Raw genomic sequence first — 21,950 nt, forward strand, 5'->3', positions numbered from 1 at the left:
CAGCCACGTTTTTCTCCCCACAATGGACGAGCTGAGTCCACGAGACAGAAACAGAATGGTCTGCAAAGGCTAAAAGACTTGCTTTGGCCCTTTACGGAAAAAGGTGGCCACCTCCTGATCTGCAGCAAGTGCAGCCCTGGCCAAACCTTTCATTCACAGGCCCACCCTGTGACTCCCACTCTCTCTGAAGCCCGGTCACCCCGAGGCTGGGGTCTGATTCCCTGGGTCCCCACTGCTTGACACCCGTCAGGCAAGTCTGTCTGTGCTCCTGGCTCAGCCTCCCCTCCCACTTCCCAGCTGAGCCACACTACCCGTCCTGGTAGACAGGAAGCGGTCCTCTAACCATCAACCGAGTTCCCCCGAGGGAGCCTAGGACCAGATTCCCAGTCCGCACCCTTTATTCTACACACAGGAAATGGGGGCCCGGCGCTTGACTAGTCCCTCTCTCCCTCTCCTGCTGTCCCGCCTCTTGGCTCCACGCTCCAAGGGGGCACCCGAGGTGGCTGAGCCCCTGCAAGCGGGGCTCCCAGACCCCCGTACCAACACCGCCTGGGGTGGTTATAAAAGCAGCCTCCCCCCAATACACGCGCGCTTGTGTGCACACACACACACACACACACACACACACACACATACACACACACAGTGAGCTTTTGGCAATGGAGCCCAGGGCTCTTCACGGCACATCTGAGAACACAGTGGCAGGTGTTGCAGTCACCTCCGTTGCTGTGACCCTGTTTCTCCCACCCTGGCAGGTGACACCATCCACGCCTGCTTCTACTTCTTATCTTCGTTGTTTGGGCAGCTCTGTTGAGGTGGAAGGATCGTGAGCTCTGGTCCCAGAGGACCTGGGGTAACTCATCCACAGAGAACTGAGTCCCTCCTTTGAGTCAGCCCTGCTCTGGGCACTACAGACACATGACCTCATTTCATCTGAGCCTCACCCTCTTCACCTGTCAAATGGGGAGATGACCTGCCACCGGGGGCGATAGTGAGAGTTAAGTATTTGTGAAGGTGCTTTGTAAACTGCAAAATCCTCTGTAAATATTAGCAAGAAGTGGTTGTGTCTCTGGTTTCTGTGTTAAGAGTTGCCTGCGTCTGAAATCCAGTGTGGAGCTTAGAATTTGGCATGGCTTTCATAAGAGGAAAGGCCTTATAGCTTTTGTGTTGCAACCAACATGAATAGTGGAAAAATAAATAACTGAGAAACATATTCTCTCTCTTCAGCTCAATAAAAATGCCTCTGTCTCATGCCATGTGGGAGGATGGCTTCTCACGATGAGGCCCTGGAAGTTTCAGTAGTGGATGGAACAATGGCCCCCAAAGAGGTCCATGTCCTAATCCCTGGAAACTGTAAATATGTTAGGTCACGTGGCAAAGGGAAACTAAGGTTGCAGATGGAATTAAGGTCGCTAGTCAACTGACCTTAAAATAGGGAGTGTCCTGGATTACCCAGCTGTGTGCAATCATAAGGTCCTCAGAAGTGACAGACAGCATCCAAGGGAGCTGTGACTACAGAAGAACGGCCTGAGAGCTACAACACTGCCGGTTTTAAAGATGAAGAAAGGAAGCCACAAGCCAAGAAACGTGGGCAACATCTAGAAGCTGGAAAAATCAGGAAACTGATTCCCTCCCAGGGCCTCTGGTAGGAATGCAGCCCTCCTGACACCTTGATGTGAGCCCAGTGAGACCCTGTGTGAGAACTCAAGCCTACAGAACTATAGCATAATAAGTGGGTGTTGTTTTAAACCACTAAATTTGTGGCGATTTTTTATGGCAGCAAATCACACAGCTTCTATTCAGGGAACCGGCAGCTGCAGTCTAGTGAGAATGGCTTCCAAGGCTGCTTATGTGTCAGGCCAAGAACAGCCCAGTAAACCTCCACCAGGAATCCCTTCCCCTGAACCATCATGTCCTGGGATGATCGCTGGCCATTTGGGGATGGTGGTGAGTGACGTGCTGCCATAACCAGACTAGGAAAAGTCACGGAGCACACGGGGTAGACAGCGGCCTTCTCCACCAAGACAGTGCAGCCCAGGCCACAGGGTCCAAGCTCATCAGGACTAAGAGGAAGGATAACCTCAAACATGGGGGCTCTTCCTCTGTCATGTTGCCTCTAGTTTCAGCTACTACCTGGTGGGCGATAACTATACGCCTGTGCGTATATTTGGACAATTGAAAAGCTTTCATTGAATAAATAAATGAATGAGTCTCCACTCTGTATGTCAGAATAACCTCTATCAGAGCTCTGTGGCCTTTCCCACAACCTCGCACAGCTCAGTAACAGCGGTCCAGGGAGAGAGGGGGAACCTACCACACCCCAGTGGGTCCTGACTGGCGTTGCTGGTGGCCGAGACTTGATGGAATCCTTCCAAGCACCCAAACTGTGTCCTGGGAGAGGTGCCAAAGCGGTCCCCTTGGAGGAAGCGGATGGATGTGTCTGCTGGGAACATCTTGGAACCCAGATGAAGCTGGAATTTTCCACTTTGGATCAGACCTGCAAAGCGCCCGATGAGATCCTTGCCCACCAAGGCTTCCTCTGCAAGACACAAGATGAGGCAGGAGTGTCATTGTTCCTGCAAGGGTCAGGGAGGATCCAGGGACAGAGCCACCCAGAATGTCCACAGAGAAAGGAGACATAGGCCTTTCCCAGTGTCTCATTTTACAGAGGGAGAAACTGAGACCCAGAGAAGGGGGCTGATTGACCCAAAGGTACACAGAATCAGAAGCACGACTAGGACTCCAAACCAGACCTCCAGCTCCCGTCATTTCTGTGGCAGCGATGGGACCCCCACTGGCACAGGAGATCTTGACTTCAGTCACTCATCTAAGGTACACTACCCAGATACGCTACTGTCCCAACCTTGGCCAAGCCACCATCCCTGAGCCTCAGTTTCCCCATCTGAAAAATGGGGCTAGGAATGCCCCTCTTGCAGTTGGTGAGGATTACAAGAGAGAATGTGATGGGGCCGGTCAAAGGGAAGGCAGAGCCTCCGTCTCAGGTTCAGCTAAACGCTGAGAAGGCCTCCAGCTGTCGAACTCCAAGCGTTTCCTAGGAAGAAAGCAGACGGGTGAGCACTACATCGGGAGCTGGGGCGGGTCCCAGCACGCAGCGAACACTCACGCCACAGCGGCTACTGTAAAGGCAGCCCCAGGCCACGGACGCCAGGAATAAACATCTCAGCCATTTGCAGCTTCAAACATACCCAGATTATGCAGGCTGTTTCCAGAGGAAAACAAAAAGTGACTCTTAATTCATAACGCTACTGGGGGGAGATGGTAATTAGGGCCACAGGCACTGCAGAATGTCTGAGATACAGTCTGCCTCCTGGGTTACACTGTGGCGTTTTCTACAAGTGCCCCCTCATAGAACAGAGGTCAAGCTCCAGCCAGCCCTGACCCTCGGCGTTTGGCCACCAGATAGTGGAAGGGGAAGTGGAGAAGCTCCCACCCTCTGGTCAGAAGCCCATGGGTCATGTCCCACCCTGGTTCAGAGTAACGATCGTAAGATCCACTCTGCTTCTCCTTAGATCTTTCTATTCTCGATTCAACCATATCATTACCACTCCATTTTAAATAGTGTTAATAATGGGTTTAAACAGTGTCAGTGGTCTGAGACGTTCTCTGATTGGAAGTAGGCAGGACATAAATTATAAACCAACGGAGACCCCCTCACCCCGCCCCACCCTCCCCTACTTCACACCTGTCTTCCTGCTCTGTGCCCAGAAAACCAAGAGGAGAATTAGAAAATGTTCTCAAAAGCGCAGTCGGGTGATATTATTTAGCTCTAGTCAGCTATGGACCAGAACGCTATTGCTCTTTATAAACTTCTCAGGAACCAGCTCCGCACACGGGCCAGGCACATGGTTCCCTCCCTGAGCCCCACAGGAAGGCGCTGGGGCCGCAGTGGCTCCATCTGACGGATAGGAACACTGAGACCCAGCGAGTCTGTGCGCCTTCAAGGCAGCAATGCGGGAAAACATACCAACGTCACGCAGATCCGGGAGAGAGGCGGGCGGGACATCCTCCAGCCGCAATTTCCACGTGACATTGGCTCCTAACCGCTCCCCGCTCAGACACTCCACCCGCACCGTGAAGTCGTCGCAGACGGGGATGGAGACAGGGGTCCCAGCCGTCTTCACCTGCACGGAGACACGAGCTCAAGAACACGGAGCAGGGAGCCAGCGTTGCCGAGCCCGCGCCAGGCACCGAAACTGCCTTATGTTACTGTCGGAGGAGGTCGTGGAGAGGTCGTGACCTCCCTTTGACCCAGGAACTGGCCCCGGGCAATCGGAGTTCCTGACCCCTCCCTTGTCCTCGGAAGCCTGCAGACAGAGGTGTAAGCAGAGTAAAAGCCAACGTAAATGGGAAAAGAATTGGAAAAAGAATAGATACACGTATATGTAAAAATAAAATAAACTACAAAGAAAACAAGTATACTTAGAAAAAAAATAAAGATTTAAAGATTCTCAAAAAAATAAAATTAAAAGGGCACAGACAGACAGACACACACACACACACACACACACACACACACACACACAAAAGAAAGCCTAAACACTCCAAATTCACAGGGCTGTACTTCACTGGAGAAACAACTTCTACCAACTCGGCCGATGTCCTCACAACACCTACGTCCAGCAGGACACGGCCCTCCCTCCCGGGAAGCACCAGCTCCTGCATTGTGACCACGCGGCCTGGCTTCTCCTCCCAACCTGAGCACGGCCCTCAGTGCCCCCTGACCGTCTGCAGGGCAGGGCGGGTGGACGGACGGTGGCGGTGCCTGGTTAGCCTGGGGACAGGGCCAGGCAGGGGCCGGGGCTCAACACAAGCCTCACTGGGCCCTCTTCCCATCATGCTCTTTCAAAAGCAACATCCCAAGAGCTTCTATATCAAGCCCCAGCGGGTGTTAGTTTAACAGAAGCTTGGGCGTCTAGAGGTGAATGAGAAGGTTCCGTGTAAAAGGAAGGGTATGTGAAGGAAAGTGACATCTGTCCAATCCATGATCCAGAGTCGATCTGGGCCTTGGCTGTCAGCCTGCTGCACGAGAGGCCTCAACCACCTCATTCAGGGTCCAGACGATGCCCTCTTAACACAGGCCCTGGGCTGCAGGAGGTCATTCAACATGAATGGCAGATCAAGCCACAGACTGGTACCAGGCACCTACTGTGTGCCGTGCACCCCGTGACACCCAGGGTGCAGGTGCGCCAGCGGACATGGGGTTCGTGCCACTGTCACTGGAGAAGAACCGCTGTGTGCCAGGCACCTGGCATTCCCGGGAGGCAATGCGCACACTTTTTGAACATCTTCCATTATTCAGGCCCTGCGTGAAGCGCTTTAAACATATTAGCTAGTTTAGTCTCCAAAACAGGCCTGTGGAGTCAGAACTACCATTACCCCACGTTACAGATTGAATTAGCTTCGGAGAGGCTGAGGACTGCCGAGTATATTACTGATGAAAATCTGTCCTGGCCCCTGTAACTAGTGTCTGGCTTTGTTTATCTCTGACAATCCTCAGTGCCTAAAACCATGCTTGGCCTGTTAACAGGCACCCAAACACTTGCTAAATGGAAGAATGAAGGAAGGAAAAAAACGAGTGAAAGAATGAACAAATTTGGTGTAATAAGAGTCTAGACTTACTCCGTGATGTGAAATCTCGGGCAACTTACTTACTCTCCATGGGCTTTAGTTAATTCACTTACCAATCAAGGGCTAATGATACCCAGTGAGGAGGGTGCTGTAATCATTAGAGATAAGGAAAGAACTTCCAGCCTGGCACCAGGAATACAACCAGGGCCCACTAACCAATAAATATTGCTGATACTGCTGTCAAGTGCCTTTCTTTAGATAAAAGGGGGCAAGACTTGTTTCTCTTTGTTTTAAAATCAATACTCTTCGTATTTGGTTTTGTGAAAATGTGTGTTCTCCGAAATTCTTAACATGAGGTGCGAGAAATGAGTTGCTCTGATGAGTCAGCAGCCTTTGAGCAGAACAAGGGCTTATTTAACGGAGTGACCTTTAAAGAGTCCCTCTGTGAACGCCTGGGACGTCACATCACCGAAGTCCTTGCCTATTACACAGCTAAAACCTCGCTGGTAACCATGTCTTTCCAGTTGGCATGTAACATTTTCCTTCCACGGAGGATCCATGATGCCTCCTCACAGATTTAAGGACCGCCCCGGCACAGCAGCTCAGAGAGCGTGTCGCAGCACTGCAGCCTCTCTGCCCCATTCCCAGGCTCTTTCTTCATGGCTGGGGACAGTACCATATGGCGACCACAGCTCTGTCCTCACGTCAGCCGGCCTGGCTCTACCATTTCCCAGCTGTGTGACTCTGGCCAATTATTTTTACTCTCTAGTAATAAAACGGTAATAATAATAGGGTTCCAGTGAGGATCGCATTAACTAATCCATGCTAAGGGATGCACCGTGCCTGGCACAATCGAAGCGCTCAGCACACGTTTGGTTTGATATCTTTGTGCAGAAAGAATGGCCAATGCTGAGACGGATACCAGCTCCGCCTCCGCCTCTACGTCATTAGCCTTGTCTGAGTTACGCTCTCATCCTGGGCCTCACTTTGCCCATTGGTAATACGACCGTGGGTTGAACCGTAAGTTCATTTGAAATCTGAGGTTCTCTGCCCGGTGACCCTCAGCTCAGTCCAAGCCCCCCTTGTGGGGAAGGGCAGGCACATACCTGGATCTGACAGAAGCCGCGGGCTGTGAGCTCGTCTAATAGGAAGAGCTGGAAAGCCGGCAGCAAGCCTGCGTAGTCGGCGTGGCACACCTTGCCCGGCGGGAGCTGGAGCTGGAGCTGCCCTTGGGTCCAGAGAGTCTGCCACAGCTGGGGCCCTGCAGGCAAGCACCAGAGGTCAAATGACAGGGGCGGAAGAGCTGTGGGATTCTTTTCTTTGCTTTGCTTGGTTTTTCCTCTGCAAAAATAACCCTTCTTCATTTAGCTTGGAGCCCACGAGCACTGCCATCTTGCTTGTCACCCTCTGAGTCTAACTACTTCCTAGCATGCCGGCTCGTCTCAAATTACTTCGCGCCCTCACGGCAAACTCAGTCCTGCCTCAGCCTCTAAACCACGCTGCTTTACATTTATATGGGACCTGGACATTCTTGTTGGAAAAATCTTCCACACTACCTTGCACTCAAACAGGGCCACTGCACCTGGTTTGGCCAGTTAAGAGTTTCACCACAGCCTATGTGAAAGGCTTTCTCTAAGGTTGTTCAGTGCACAACCTGCACAGTCGTACACAGCAGCCCTGCGCTCCACTTTAGGAGCTCAGGACCTGTGCCTCTCTTCTCCCAAGTCCCTTGCTCAGTCGTGACCAGTCTGGTCTTAATTTCGGCTCAGGCCACTCTGTCATCATCCAGGGAAATAGGCCACTTATTTGTCCAAATCATATTTTGAACTTTTTCTGGATAGTATTCTCTATTTCAGAATGCTTTATGACAAATACTGTCCTTTGACGCTCTACCAGCCACCCAGAGCCTTGTGACAGTCAGTCCCAGGATCTGGGTCTCTCTCCTGAATGCCCCTCCCGCTGCCCTGGGTGGACCCAGCGCCGGTCCCCGAGTCCTCCCCCGCCTGGCCTGGCTGTGAGTAACCACGGCCAGCCTTTGCCAAGGCGGATGCAGTCAGAGCCTGATGTGGCCTCACAGCCACGTGCATGTGAAAGTGGGTTTGCTATGAGAACAGGAGGAAGGAGCTCTGCCCATATTTAAATACGGCCCAGGCCCACAGTGATCAGAAAGGATGCCATACCCCGGAGCTCCAGATGCACCTGGGGGCAGGGCTGGCGTGGCAGTGTCACTGTCCCTCTCAGAGGCCGGACCAGCAGCTCTAAGCTTGCCAATACCATAGTAACCGATACGGCCACTGGAGCACCTGCATCTTGAATGCAGTCCTGTATCCAAGAGCCCAAAATGATGGCAGGCGTCTCAAGGGGCAGATTGCTCCAGAGAAGCCACAAATAGAGCTCCCCCCCCCCAGGGGTCTGGGAAGGACATCTGCTCCTTCCAGAAGAAAATGCTCCATTGGGCCTTCTCTCCTGCTCTGACGCCACCTGGCTTACGGTGGACACGCTACACTCGGGTGGGGAAAACGAAGGCCTCGGCCCCGGGCCCTGAGAGGCAGCGGGGCGCCGGGCAGCCCTTCCTGGGGCCACTCACGCTGGCAGGCACGGGGCTGGGGTGGCTGCGACTGCCAGCGTCTCCTCCGCAGGCTGCACATCAGTGGCCCTGGCGGGAAGGCACTCCGGTAGCCCGGGCGGCACAGCAGCTGGCACCGCTGTGTGGCAGCCCCACCTGGGCCTGAGGCTGGCGCGCACAGGAGGGCCCCGCTGGCCACGTCTGATACGTTGAAGGGCAGTGGGCACTGCGGGCCTAGGAGAAGGAAAGGGACAGCTGAGGGCACCTGCCCAGCGCCGGGGCTGAGCGCTCGCCCCTCTCACCGCCGCTCACCCGCACGGGGCCCCCTCATCCTCCCTTCCCGCAGGCCAGCCTGCGCCTGCTCCCACCCCGCCCCGCCCTCCGCCTGGCCTGGCCGAGCCCATCCTCTCTCGGTTTTATCGCACGCCTGGGCAGGGATGACTCTCATTCCTCCACCTCCAGCTCAGGCCCTCTCGAGCTTCTTCCCATCTCTAAGTCCCATTCCCAGCCAGTCTCCTCCACCTCAAAGCCAATGGGTTCAGAACTCAGTGTCTGCTGCCCACACCCGCTCCGGCTTCAGCACCCCAAGCTCAAGGCCTGGCACCTCCAGCCAGGAACATGGCAGCCAGCCAAGATGGTCCCACCTCCTCTGCCCATCAGCCGAGGCAGAGGCTCACACCTTCTCGACTTCTCTTCTTCCCCACCGCACTTCCTTCATTTAGACATTCGTCATCTTCCTGAACGGCTAGCGAAGCTTCCTCACCCGCTCCCCGCATTAGGGTCTCATCTCCTGCCCTTCTGCTCCCATGTCCAATCCTGTCCCCGCCGCCGGCGGACAGAAATGGAGCTGGACTTGGCTCTCAAGACCCCCCGAGCGCCTGCTGACCCGACTCCCTCTCTCTGCTCTGGTCTCCTCCAGCCCCGTTTTGCCCCATAGTTGTCTTTCCCTGACCATAGGCTGGTTGCACACCCCATGCCCTTCCCTCTGCCTGCTCATCTGCCTAGAAGGTTCCTTTTCAGGTCCTCAGTTATCAGCTCAACCCCTCAAACTGTCTAACCCCTTCCATAGTTCTCCCAGGCCAACTTAGGCCTCCTTTCTCTAAGCTCTCAGGCCACTTGGAGTAGACCACTCCCCCGCCGTGTTATCAATTATTCAAGACTCTATCTGCATTCTGGTCTCCCCACTGGATTGAGCTCCGAGAGGAAAGAGGACCCCTTTCCTCTGTCCACCCAGGCCATGGCACAATGCTGACCCAGAACACAAGCTCCATGAGTATGTGTTAAATAAGTGGGTAACTAAGTAAATTAAAGGACAGACACACTCCATAGACAATGTCACACCTGGCTAGAGATTAGTTAATCATCTGACTCTGAAGCATAGCCTTGCTGCCTGCATATGTCTGGCTTTAAAATCTGCCACCCGCATGTGACTCAGGAGTACTTGGGGGCCTCAGAGATGGAGAATGACCCATTTTGATCTCCAGGGGGCAGCCTGGGTCTTCTATCTAATAAAGATGATGGCCTCTGGCCAAAATTTTGCACTGTAATTTGAGGGCTTATTGAGTTGGCTCTTACCAAGTACCACGTGTACGCTGGGGATGGGAAGAGTCAGCCTGTGGGCTATGGGGCCAGCCTGCAAGCTTTGAATCCTGGCTCAATCATTTACTAGTTGAGCCCCCTAGAGCAAGTTAATTACTGTCTCTGTGACTCAGTTTCCTCGCCCATCAAATGGTGAGGATAGCATTAGTGCCTGCCACCTAGGGATGGTGTGAATCAAAATGAATTAAGGCGTGTAAAGAGCTCAGAGGAGTTACTGGCAGCTAATAAATGGTCATTAACGTTAGTTATTATTATTATTATTATTAATTATTAAACAATAACAACAAGCATAACACATTATTGCCTGACTGGAGATTACAGGGTGTGAATTCACCCTTTCAGAACAATGAAATAGCGTTTGATGCACCACGAGGGTAAGCTTCTGAGAGAAATAATAGCTGATATTTACCACCAATTTTAGAGGTTGTTTAACTCTGTCATGATCAATACTTAATTGGACCTCACTCAAAATAACCCTATGAAGCAGGTATCCCCGGTTTTATCATCCCCCTTTTACAGATGACGAAACTGAGGTTTGAGGATTTGGAGGGACAGAGCCAGGGCTTGAGTGCAGGTTCTTTGAATCGAAGCACGACCCCAGCAGGGAAAGGCCCTTTAGTCTGGTGCTGCACAGGGATGGGAGCGTGCTGTTCCCTGGGCTCCCGGCTCCAGCATACCCTTTCCAGAGCCCTCAGCGCTCGGTGTTATAATGGCTCACGGACGTCTCCCAGGCCCCGGCCCTATTTCTGGCTTAGACAGTGGGCTCGCCAGGCTGGGGGAGGACTCCACCCCTCCGTGCTGAGCGCGTGATTGTGCACAGCCCCGTACGTCTCTGAGCCTCCGTGTCCGACCTCTAGGATGGCGATAAAGGTCCCTGGCACTTCCGACCACCAAGATGGGACAAGTACAGGGGGGAAGGTTTTGGGCACCTGGAAAGCCAGAGCACCGCTGAGTTGTGAGCTCTCACGTGGGAGGGCGCCCGGGCCAGGGGCCGAGGACCTGCGAGGGGCTTCCCACACCAGCAGCCAGGCCCCCATTTGCAGCCAAGGCCACTGAGGCTGACGAGGCCAAGCTCCTCCTCACGCCAGGCAGAGCGGAACTGCAACCTGCAGGCCCCCGCGTCTCCAGCCCACGCTCTTTCCTCTGTCCTCCGAGGCTTCCTGCAGCTACTCGGCCAGGCCCCTCTCAGGACTCATGCAGGATCCCCAGCTGGACCCATATGTGGGCCCAGAACTGACTCTCATCCTTCCCGCGGGACCCCAGGGAAAGCCCCTCACCATCTGAGCCTCCAATACCACAGCTCTATTTAAAAACCACGGTGTGGCCCTTGGTACGTGCCAGGGATACTGTTAAGAGCGTCACCAGTATCAACTCCTTCAATTCTCCCCGCAAAGCTGTGGGGTAGGTCCCGTTATCCCCATTTCCCAGATGCCAACACTGAGGCGCACTGAGGGTAAATGTCTTGCCTGTGATCCGAGAGCTGGGACACGGCCAAACTGGACCCCAGAACCTATGTTCTCCACGAGTGTGCCAGGCGTATGCGCATATGTGTGTGAAAAGCGAGGTGTCAGTGAGGGAATGTGCACATGTGAGCCGCTGGTGCACAGAGTAACCCTCAATAAATGCAGTTCCCCTCCAGGCCCCCAGGATGGCTCTGTACCCTGTGGCTCTTCTGCTTCCCCTCCACGGCCTATTTTGGGAGTGGGCCAGTGAGTGCTTTGACTTGGCTGGGAAGGCATCTCCTCCTGGGGCCTCCGCGTCATCTGAGACACAGACGTTCCTCTCGCCAGTGTCTCACCCTGCCCAGCCGACCTGCTTTCCCACGGCCTTCTTCCCCAGTTTCACTGAAATGCAGACTCCCTGGCTATGGTTTGACTCACGCAGCCTCCGTGGTCGGGGAGGAGGGAAAAAGGAAGAAGTATGGAAACTGAAGTGAACTGAACACCCACAGCGGGCCAGCATGGAGAGGGCACTCTACCTCCGTAATCTCACGCAGTCCTTCCAAAGGATAACTGCGTCATCGCCATTTTAGAGGCGAGGAGAACGAAGGCTCAGAGGAGCTGAGTGGCTTGCCTGGGGCACGTGCTGGTGATTGGACCAGAAACCAGACCCTGCTTCCAGCCCCTCATACGGGAGCTCGTGCACACGGCGCGTTTACTGCGCGCCAGGGCCGCCCAAGCGTCTCCCAGGAACTGATTTCATCTTCACAGCATCTCTGTGAGGCAAGACTGTTGTCACCCTCATCCCACACGTGAGGACCCCAAAGCAGCGGGACCTTAAATTTCTGCCCTAAGTCCTATAGCAGCAAGTGGGGAGCCAGGCCTGGCCCTGGAGGCTGCCCTCTGAGCCACCAGGCGGAGCTGTTTACAGAGACTATTTGAATTAATCTTAACGATGACTCTAAGAAATAGCTACGATTCCCCATGCCCATTTCACAGATTGGGAACCTGTGGTCCAGAGAGGTTAAGGGACTAGCCCAAGGTCACCCAGCAAGGGAGGTGGCAGAGCTGACACTCAGGTCTGTCTGTCTGGCCCCTACATCTGAGCTTTCTCCACCACGCCCTGCAGGAGGTCAGCAGGAAGGGGCTTCGTTAGTGCTGGCTGTTCCATTTGCCAGCTGTGTGGCTTTCAACATATTAACGAGCTTCTGTGAGTCCCAGTTTTGCCATCTGTATAATGGGGAGTAGGACTGTTCTATTTACCTGCATCGCTGGGAGGCAAAAATGGGATAAGTAATGTGAAAAGCACATTTTAACAGGTAAATGTCTGCACAGGTGAGTTATTATCGTGGAATCCTGCAAGGCCAAGCCGCATGCAGTCTTCCCAGACCCCGGAAGAGCTGTGCTTCCGGACCTGTTCCTGCAGGAGACACATCAGGCTGTTTCCTGGGTCCCGGACAGTGCAGACCACTCTTAGACGCCCTGCAAGTTCAATGTGCATGGCGCCCAACCCTAAGGCGGCCACGTCACTTCTCTCGGCAGCATCTGGCAGGGAGCGCTACTCATAAATACCCATCGAGCACCTACCATGCTCCCTGCATGATGGAAGCTGCTGAGGCCCTTGAAGCAGGCCCCATACAGAGAGGCGGAGTTGGGGGCTTGGGAGAAAAGGCGTGTGGTGAGAGCCGTGGGCACATGCCACAGGTTAGGGGCAGGTGAGGAAATGGACAGAAGGGGACAGAGCCCCACAAATAGAGCAGGTGACTCTGCCTTCCCACCCTTCCTTTGAAGAGACCCCCTGTCTCTTTACAATATAAATATAAATTTACAAATATAAAAATTCTCTTTACGCATAGAAATCACTAGACCTAATTAAATATGTCCGCAGTTCCAAAATGTTGCTTATAGACTGCAAAAGTTAAAAATAAGGCAACGAAACAGTAAGGACAGCAAAAGAAAGGCAATTGCAATAAAAGTAGTATTTAGTGCAATATTCCTCAACCCTGCCAGACCCAACATCCCAATTTGTAATAAATATTTTGCAATGTCTTCATTTACTGTTCTGAAACGGAAGTCACAGATAATGTAACCTACCTGTGCCCATGAATTTTAGCATGACTGCAATGTCCTGTGACTTGAGTATATAGGAGGAATGAAAGGTAAGTAATTGATAATTAAATAATATATTTTAATAAGTAATAATCTATTTCAATAGTATAATATATATTCATAAGAGATATGTTTCAATATCTGATATCCAAATGATTTTTAAACTAGAAATAAAAATAAACAGATCAACACCTCCACGGATTCCTAAAGCTCCCTGGCTGGGATGGACCCACCCACACTGAGATCCTGCTGTCTGTACCCTCCTCCCCACTCGAGGATGGGGAGACCAAGACCCGGCACCCCTCAGCAGGCCAGCGCCTGAGCTTTGTGAGGTGCCGGCTCAGGAGATCCCCGCACGGGCTCTCCTTGGTTTGAGCCCCAGGGTTGGGCATTGGTAGGAAGTAGACGCAGTTTCAGCATCACGGGAATCAACTGCGACCACATCCCTCTTGCGGTTCCCTTGTCTCCCTTCCTGCCCCCACTGTCCTGGCACCTTTGGAGTCCCCCCAACCCCAGCCGGGACAAAGGGAGAGATGAGCAGGACCCCACCAGCCCAGGGAGCCCCTTTGCGGCATCACCACTTACTCTCACAGGCCGGCTGGCTCCCAGCCACGCGGGTCCCAGGCACCTCCTCTCCGTTGCCCAGGACACACCAGCAGCTGCCCTGGACCGGGTCGCATTGCACTGGGGAGAAGCCTCCATCCTCCGCCGTGCAGGCTGGGGCATAGCCAGGGCTGGCTCTCCTGGAGGGAACTCCACTCTGGAGCACTTCACAGAGGCTCGGGCCTTGACACAAAGACAGGCCACATGGGCTCTTTGCCCGTGAAGCTGCCATAGTCCTTGTCACCACCCACCACCGACTGCCACCTGCCTGCAGGGCCCCAGGGTCTGGGGCTGCCTCCCCACTGGGGTGTTGAACTAGGACAGCGCAAAGCCTGGGCCTCGCTCAGGTCTGTACTCCCCTATCTGCTCCATACACACACACACACACACACACACACACACACACACACACTGCCTGTCCTCAAGGAGCTTACAGTCTTAAAGGATATCTAACAAGTAAGTGAGCAACCACAGTTCAGATGATAAGGGCGACAACAGGAGATGTGCAGGGCAGTTTAGGAGTCCGTAGGAAGGTAGTGAACTCAGCCGTGGAAGGGAGAGGCCTGCAAAGGCTTCCTGGAGGGACCTATGGGTGGGCTGAGTAAGACTTAGCCAGCTGGTTGGGGAGGGGTGGGAGGTTTGCAGAGGCTGAACCAGAACATGTGAAGGCCCCGGGGGAAGGGAGTGCCTGCCTGCTTGAAAAAGTCTGACTACAGTTTATTATACCTGGATCTTGATGCTGAGATGGAGAAACAAGGGAAGCAAAAGAAGATACAGGAGCCAGACACACAGGGGCCCATGAGCCACAGCAAAGAGCCTGGCCCTAAGGACCATGGGGAGTGTCGATGGGGTTCCAGGCAGAGGAGGGACATAAACACATCTGCACTTTAGGGACATCGTCTTGACCTCACCATGGAAACCAGATGGCAGAGCCAGGCTGGAGCCTGTGGTAGCATCGGTGCTGCACAGCTGGTCCCCCACGAAAACACCAGTGCCCACTTTAATAGGGACCAGCGCTGGTTTGCGCCTCTAGTTACGAAGCGCAGCCCCAATCCCTGCTGTGTGTATTTCTCCCAAGAACCCACTGAAGTGGAGGAATATCGTCCCTATTTCATAGGTGAGAAAACTGAGGCACAGTGAGGTTAGAGGCTTGCGCAGCTCTGCAAGTGGCCGAGGTGGGACGTGAAGCCCCAGCTCCTGGAGCTCCACACCCGGTGCTCATGGGTGGGGCAGGGGGTAATGGGCGAGGAGCCGTACTCACACTGGGCACTGCCGTTTGTGCCAGGCGGTGTGCCCTCTCCTGAGGCCGGGTCCACGCACCAGGTGCTGGCCTCTGACACCTGCAGCCTGGCAAACTCTCCTGTCTGAGACAAAGCCGAGGTCGTGTCACCAAGGGAAGGTGATTTCGTAGCTGATAGGTCGGTAGCCAGATGTCAAGAATGTTCCTTCAGAACTACTGGGGATGGCTTCTCCAAATGGAGGGGTAGCGGGGGACGTGCTGTCCTCTTCCAGACCCTTTACATGCATTATTTGAGCAGGTGATTATAACAACCCCATGAGACAAGAACCACAGTTAACCCATTTTAGGGCGGGGGAAACTGAGGCTCACTCAGAGAGGGAAAGTGACAGAACAACATCCCATAGGTTGGGGAATGGCAGACCCGGGCTAGGCCTAAACCCATCCAGCCACAAAGCCCAGCCACTCTCTTGAAATAACACCCCCCGTTCCAGAAATGATTTTCAACAAGCATCCCTCGGAGAAAGGGAGTCTGTAACACCTGTAACAGGGAATAAGGGAAAGGTAAAAGGCAGCCACCCAAACCCTGACCGGGGCCCCTGTCTCCTCGGCCTGTCCCAGGGCCAGCTGGGGGATGCTGGGAAAGCTCCTTCGCTTCACTGGGGAGAGTTTCCTCATCTAAAACGGAAGGAGGTGGGACTCGATGGACCCTTGAGCGTGTTCCTTCTCAGAACCCTTGATGGAAGAAAACACCATCTCTCCTGAGTGTGTGTAACAGCAGGTATCGGGGGGAGGGCAGCTCCTCCAGGCCTCCTGGCCGTCACTGGAGGCTCCCTTGAGCTTTCCTTGGGCACTTGTTCGTTTTATACTCTGCTGTGCCATGTTCACAGACAAGAAACGACCATCATAACAACACCCGACATTTACAGAGAACATAACCAGGAGCCCCCCCCTCCCCGGGGGTGTCATTCAGTCCCTGGGAGGTAGGGAGCCCACTGTCCCCATTCTACTCAGAGAGGCCCAGAGAAATCAGGTGATGCACCCCTGGGCGCACGGCTTTTTAGCTACACAGGTAAGAGTCAAAGCCAAGCAAAGGTTTGAGAAAATATGGGATAAAGACTTAAAATTGAGAACACTTTAGCCAGTAACATGACTTTTCTTCGGGAGTTGGGTCCAAGGCATAGACATCCAGTTTGGGCAGTGGACGTCTTGGGTCCTGTTTCCTGGCACCTGGGTCCTCCAGGAGACAGGCTGGGAAACCACATGATCAGAGGTTCTCTGGGACCTGCTCTGAACCCCTTTTCCCTCCGTCAGAGCTGTGGTTTCTGCCTCTCCTTCTCCATGGGTGAACTCGCCACCCCGGATGATGGAGCAGACTCTCATTCCAGCGGTAGGGGGCTGTCAGCCAAAATAAAAGATTAAATTTCTCTACAAAACTCCATCATAATTGGGGTCCATGTTTACAGCACCAAACAATAATAATAATGAGGAACAATAATAAGGAAATTTTTTCTCAGTAATTTGCAGTTTCATTAACCTCTACACTGCTGATTTCATCTGATTTTCTTGGAGCCCCTTGGAGCCTAGCAGAGTGGGTGGCGGTGTTCCTATCACCCCTACTTCAGGGAAAGGGGCCTGAGGCACAGAGATTTCCATCATTTGGCACCAAGTGGTTGATTCCAGCAAGAAGCCTTTCTCTAAGAGCTTTCACATTAGTCACTGCACTAAATCATGACAACCATCCAGGGAGCTGCGGAGGGAAATATATTACGTCCCCCATTTATGTTGAGAAGCTGAAATGTGATGAGCATGGTGACGTGGCAAATGGCCTCAGAAACTGTATATGTAGATTATTTTTCAAAGAGTTTTCATTAAAGATATTTCCTTAGGGCCTCAAAACAATCCTAGCGCTAGGAAAGATTAAAATGTGGCCTGATCTTAGGATAAAACAAAGTACAGAGAAGCACAGAGAAGGTAAGTAAATTACCCAAGTTCACACAGCTAGGGTCGGCCAGGGCTGGGACAAAAACCCAGGTCTAGAACTCCTGTGAGTTTTCAACTAAAACAAATTTATTGAAAACTAGAAAAATCACCATCCAGGAAGTTCTAGCTTCCCTCTCAAACCTTCCTGGGCCTTCAGAGGCTTACCTCTAAGCAGGTTGGGATGAACAGGTCTTTTGGAGATGGTTTTCCTTGGGAACCAGCCTGTTTCCAACTGGAAAGCAGCGCCCTGGCTCGAGACTTCTCACAGCTGGTGGGGCCTGGCGGGGAGAGAGGGGAGCTCTTAACAGACTGGCCATGGGTGCCAAGGAAGGGTGGGGAGCCCAGGCTGGCCCGAGTGTCAGAGCCGTGCATCTGGGTGGATGGAGATGCCTTATACATAGAGCTGGAACCTCAGAGACGAAGCAGGCTGAGATTCAGGGACAAAGACCCACATGGGACGTATCATCTCTGAGCTGTAATGTGAGCGCTTGATTGCACGGGTCTGAACTCAGGAGAGAGGCTGGACTATAGACCAGACGTGAGGTGGCCGCTGAAACTACAGAAGTGGCAGAAACTGCGCAGGGAGCAGATGCAGCGGGAGACCTGGGGCCCCCTCTCTCCCCGCAGCTGCCTCTCTCCACCTGGGAAACGAGGAGCACCGATTAGGAAGGGCCAAGCCCAGGGAGAGTCTTCCAGGCCTGGGGACTGGGGGAGGTGTGGTCCGGCTGCCCTCAGGGGTTCGTCTGAAGGGCTGACCCACGGAGCCTCCCCAGGCTGGGAGCGGGCACCCCCCACTAGAGCGCCCACCGCCCGGGTCGGGGGGGCTCCTCTTACACTGCGGGATCTGAGCGGAGCGGGCAGCCAGCGAGGTAGGGACGTACTCTCCCTTCCCGTCCACACACCAGCAGTGTCCTGGAAAAGAGCCACAGCCAGAGTTCAGGAAGCGCCCTGAGGGACCTGCCCCAAGTGTCCCGCAATACACGCTACTATATATAAAACAGATGACTGATAAGGACCTACTGTACAGCACAGGGAACTCTACTCAATACTCTGTAATGGCCTATAGGGGAAAAGAATCTAAACAAGAGTGGAGATATGTATATGTATAACTGATTCACTTTGCTGTACACCTGAAACTAACACAACATTGTAAATCAGCTGTACTCCAATAAAAATTTTTAAAAAATTTTAAAAACTTTCCTTCTTTGCATGCATAGCAGTGCCAGTAAGGTCCCTCACCCATCCTCCCGTCTGTCTGCCCTCCCCAACACTGTCCACAATCACAGGCCTCAACACCCAGAAACCTCAGCAAGCACCCACGTGACCTTTGGGCTGGTAGAAGGCCACTGCTCCCATTGTACAGATGGGACAACCAGAGGCCAGAGAAACTAAAGGACTTGCCCCCAGCCGCCAAACAGGGGCCTAGAGTCCAGCTCACTTGCCCCCCAGGGCCGGGCTCTTTCCTCTAAGTGGTGTCACTTGGCCTCCCCAGGGCGCCCGCCCCCCTCACCAGTCGCGGCGTGGCACTGCACGGGCTCCCAACTTCCGAATGCATCACACTGGGGCACGTAGGGGCTGGACCGCAGAGGGGTGGATGCCCGTGGGGATTTGCCCAGGTGGACACGGAGTCTCTGGTAGAAGTCAAAGGCTGGAGTCAGGAGAGAGGAGCAGAGATGTGAGTGCCTGACTGGCAAAGCCCGGGCCGCGTGGGCTCCATCCTGAGAACAGCCACACAGACCCTGTTTCAACATAGGCAGCCTTTTTATTTATGTGACAAACACTTCCACCCAAAATAGGCTCACTGAGCAGTGGGTAGGCACTTACCAGACTGCCCATTAAAACTAAAAATGTAAAAAAAAATAAAACTAAAATGTCAGCTGATGGGAATTCCCTGGTGGTCCAATGGTTAGGACTCTGTACTTCCACTGCAGCGCGCACGGATTTGATCCCTGGTGGGGGAACTAAGATCCCGCAAGCCGCAAGGCGTGGCCAAAAAAAAAAAGAAAAGAAAAGTGCCGGCTGAAGTTTGAAGGAATGGAATCACTGTTCCTCCTTCTTCAGGAATTCTCATTCAGAGCTGATGAGGTCAACACAGTGTCTTCAGGCACATGAGACAGCAGTGATCACTGATGACATTTATCACACGTTGACTATGTGCCAGGCACAGCTGCGTAGCAGCTACCTTTCCTCCTGCGCCCACCCCTCCCCTTCACGAGGCCCTGGGACACTGCTACCAGGTTCTGATGGTCAAAGACACTTTGCGGACCTCACTCTCTTTCTGTGCTGGGCCTTCGATCCCCATACTCTCCAGGACGTGGAGGTCTGCACACCAAGAGCTTCCTCTCCTCTGCAACAGTAGACGTGCCTCTTCTCATCTGGAGGGATGCCAAGGAAAGTGACCAACCCTGGTCCTTCTCTACAGACACCTCCTTTTTTCCCAGTGATGCCAGACATGCAAAATCAGAGCCAGTGGCTTGGTGGAGGGGAACTTCCTTAGCCTGACTTCTGAGGAACATGCCATCATACCATTCAGCAAATAAATCCCTATGGTGCCAACCGTTCTCTCTTCCCTTCCTCTAAATTTCCCTCCCTAACCAATGTGATCACAACTCAAGGGGCATCAGTCCCTCCCCCTCTCTTTGATTACATCATACCCTGCCCGTGCACAAAATTTTAAAAAACTGGTTTCCTGCCAAAAGCAGAATCTCCAAGTCTCTAAGGAACAGAGAAAGAAAGTACCTGGGCATGAGGGGAGGGAAGGAAGGAGAAGAGAAAAAAAGAGGAGGAAAGAATCAAGGATGGTTAAGCAACATTTTCCAGGTTCCCACTATATGTTGAGTGCTGTGCCAGGCCCCAGGATATAAAGAATAAGACGGGTGCCTTGTCCTCCAGAAGAGATGGCTGGTGAGGGAGAGAAGCAGGAAACAAAGATGGCTCTTGGGAGACTCTCACATGTGGTTAGGGAAATAAAGACATGCAAAACCCAATGTCAAGGTGGCAGCAGACATGCCAGGAACGTGAAAGCAGGGAGGCTCCAGCCTGCGGGCGTGGGCGCTCTTCATCTCAGTACAGATGTTGTGAGGGGAGGACTGCTTTGCTGTTTTGTGACCCAAGCCCAGAGAACCCCTGACAGGGAATCGGCTAAGTTGACAAGGGGCTGGGAACTCGGGTATGCTGGGAGACAGACGAATCGGTTCTCCCTGCCAAATTGGTGCGGGGTCAGCGAGAGGACTGCAGGGACATGGGACCCTGCTGCCAGAGCAGGCTGCAGGTGCTGGAGGACGAGATGGGGCCCTGGGATGAGACCAATCTAGGCTCCAAGCCTGGCCATACCAGGGAGCAGGGGCATGGGACAGAGGCCCGGGGGCCAAACCACCAGCATCGCATCCAGGCTCTGCTAGTTATTAACTGGGTGAACTTGGGCATGTGACTTAACCTCTGTTTCCACATTTGAAAAGAATCAAAGATGGTGATTATACCATCATTCTCATGGAGCTGTTGGAGGATCAAATGCAAAGATCTGGCAATCTGCTTAGCACAGGAAGTGTCTGGCCAGAGGTACATGTCAACTAATGTTGAGTTGTTATTAGGCCAGAGCAGTGTCGGTCCTCTGAGCATATTTCTGTTATATGCAGGTACTAAGTTGTGCCTTTTGGAATTACTACCTGCATTAGATTCGCTCACATGAGGAAGGTGCCTCACCCCAGAAGTTCCTCAGTTAGGAGGGTTCCTCTCCTTTCCCCCTTGGAGGGGTGTTCCTGAATCCCTGGAAATGGAGGGAAGCCTCAGAACAGGCCATGAGGGGAGTAGGAGCATTTGGGGCTCACACGTTTGAACCTTTTAACCAGAATGCTTGGCTTCCAGGTGGGCGGCAGGCACCATCTGCAATACAAAATGTGAAGCCCTGCCCCCAAGGGGCTCTGCTGGAGGATTGGGGGACATCTTGGAGAGGTGGGCAAACTTCCAGCTTTGGCTGGGATCACAAAAAGCCTTTGTCTTTTCCGGAACCCATGGGCCCAGGGAAACCACAGTCCTGAAGATGACTGAAGAGAAACTAATTCAAGCTCTTGCTTCCCCCAAAGAAGGAACAAGAAACCAGAAGCACGGGGCACTCACTGGACAGAGCTGCCAATCGAATGGCATAATCACTCCCGCTCAGAAACTTCTCCAAGAAAGTCTCCCGGGGCGGGGAGAGGCGAGGAAGGGCCAGCTCCTCATCCGTCAGCCGGATTCCTTTGGCCGCTAGGAAACTCTCTCCCAGAGGGAACCGAGAACTGTTGGAAGCCATGACGATCTCTTCTGCTTCCTTAATGAACTGCAGGACACGAAGCTTCACTTCCTCACAAGAGCCAGGACCTAGGGGAGTAAAGACATCACAGATGGATTCATCCACCTCGTGTTGCTCCCTTTGACCCCTTTGAAGTATGTGAGCATGTAGACACACACACACACACACACACACACACTCACACACATGTTTCTGCCTCAGCTGTTTCCTTCACCTCAGCTCTTTCCACAACCTGAAATGTTCTTTCTGTTTTGTCTCCACAATTGCATTCACTCAACATTTATGGAGTATCTATTTTGTAAGAAGATTAGTAGTAGTTAATGTTTATTTCATGCCAGGCATTGTACTATGAACATTTACACAAACAATTTACTTTATTAAACAGCCCAATATGATGTTATTATTTTCTGTGTGTTACAGATGACAAACTGAGTCATGGAGAAGTCATATAACTTTAAACAAGCTCCTAGCTGGCAAATAGTTGCTTCAGAATTCCAATCTAGTCAGTATGACTCTAGAACCAGTGATGTTCACCAG

At 53.0% G+C, this 21,950-nt stretch overlaps 1 protein-coding gene across 1 annotated transcript in view; it reads right to left on the bottom strand.

Annotated features, from left to right (window-relative positions):
* TG (thyroglobulin) overlaps positions 1-21,950 on the bottom strand; it is a 247,226-nt gene that overhangs the window by 201,898 nt on the left and 23,378 nt on the right. Inside the window, exons 11-20 of the mRNA XM_082363748.1 lie at positions 21,242-21,481; positions 18,636-18,773; positions 17,960-18,037; positions 17,291-17,403; positions 15,167-15,269; positions 13,888-14,088; positions 8,177-8,389; positions 6,696-6,850; positions 3,986-4,142; positions 2,315-2,539 (exon numbers count right to left, since the gene is read on the bottom strand). Coding sequence (XP_082219874.1) covers positions 2,315-2,539; positions 3,986-4,142; positions 6,696-6,850; positions 8,177-8,389; positions 13,888-14,088; positions 15,167-15,269; positions 17,291-17,403; positions 17,960-18,037; positions 18,636-18,773; positions 21,242-21,481 — 1,623 coding nt within the window. The remainder of the gene's footprint in view (positions 1-2,314; positions 2,540-3,985; positions 4,143-6,695; positions 6,851-8,176; positions 8,390-13,887; positions 14,089-15,166; positions 15,270-17,290; positions 17,404-17,959; positions 18,038-18,635; positions 18,774-21,241; positions 21,482-21,950) is intronic.

This window comes from Balaenoptera borealis, assembly GCF_965194805.1.
Source record: "Balaenoptera borealis genome assembly, chromosome: 17".
In the NCBI taxonomy this organism is placed as follows: domain Eukaryota; kingdom Metazoa; phylum Chordata; class Mammalia; order Artiodactyla; family Balaenopteridae; genus Balaenoptera; species Balaenoptera borealis.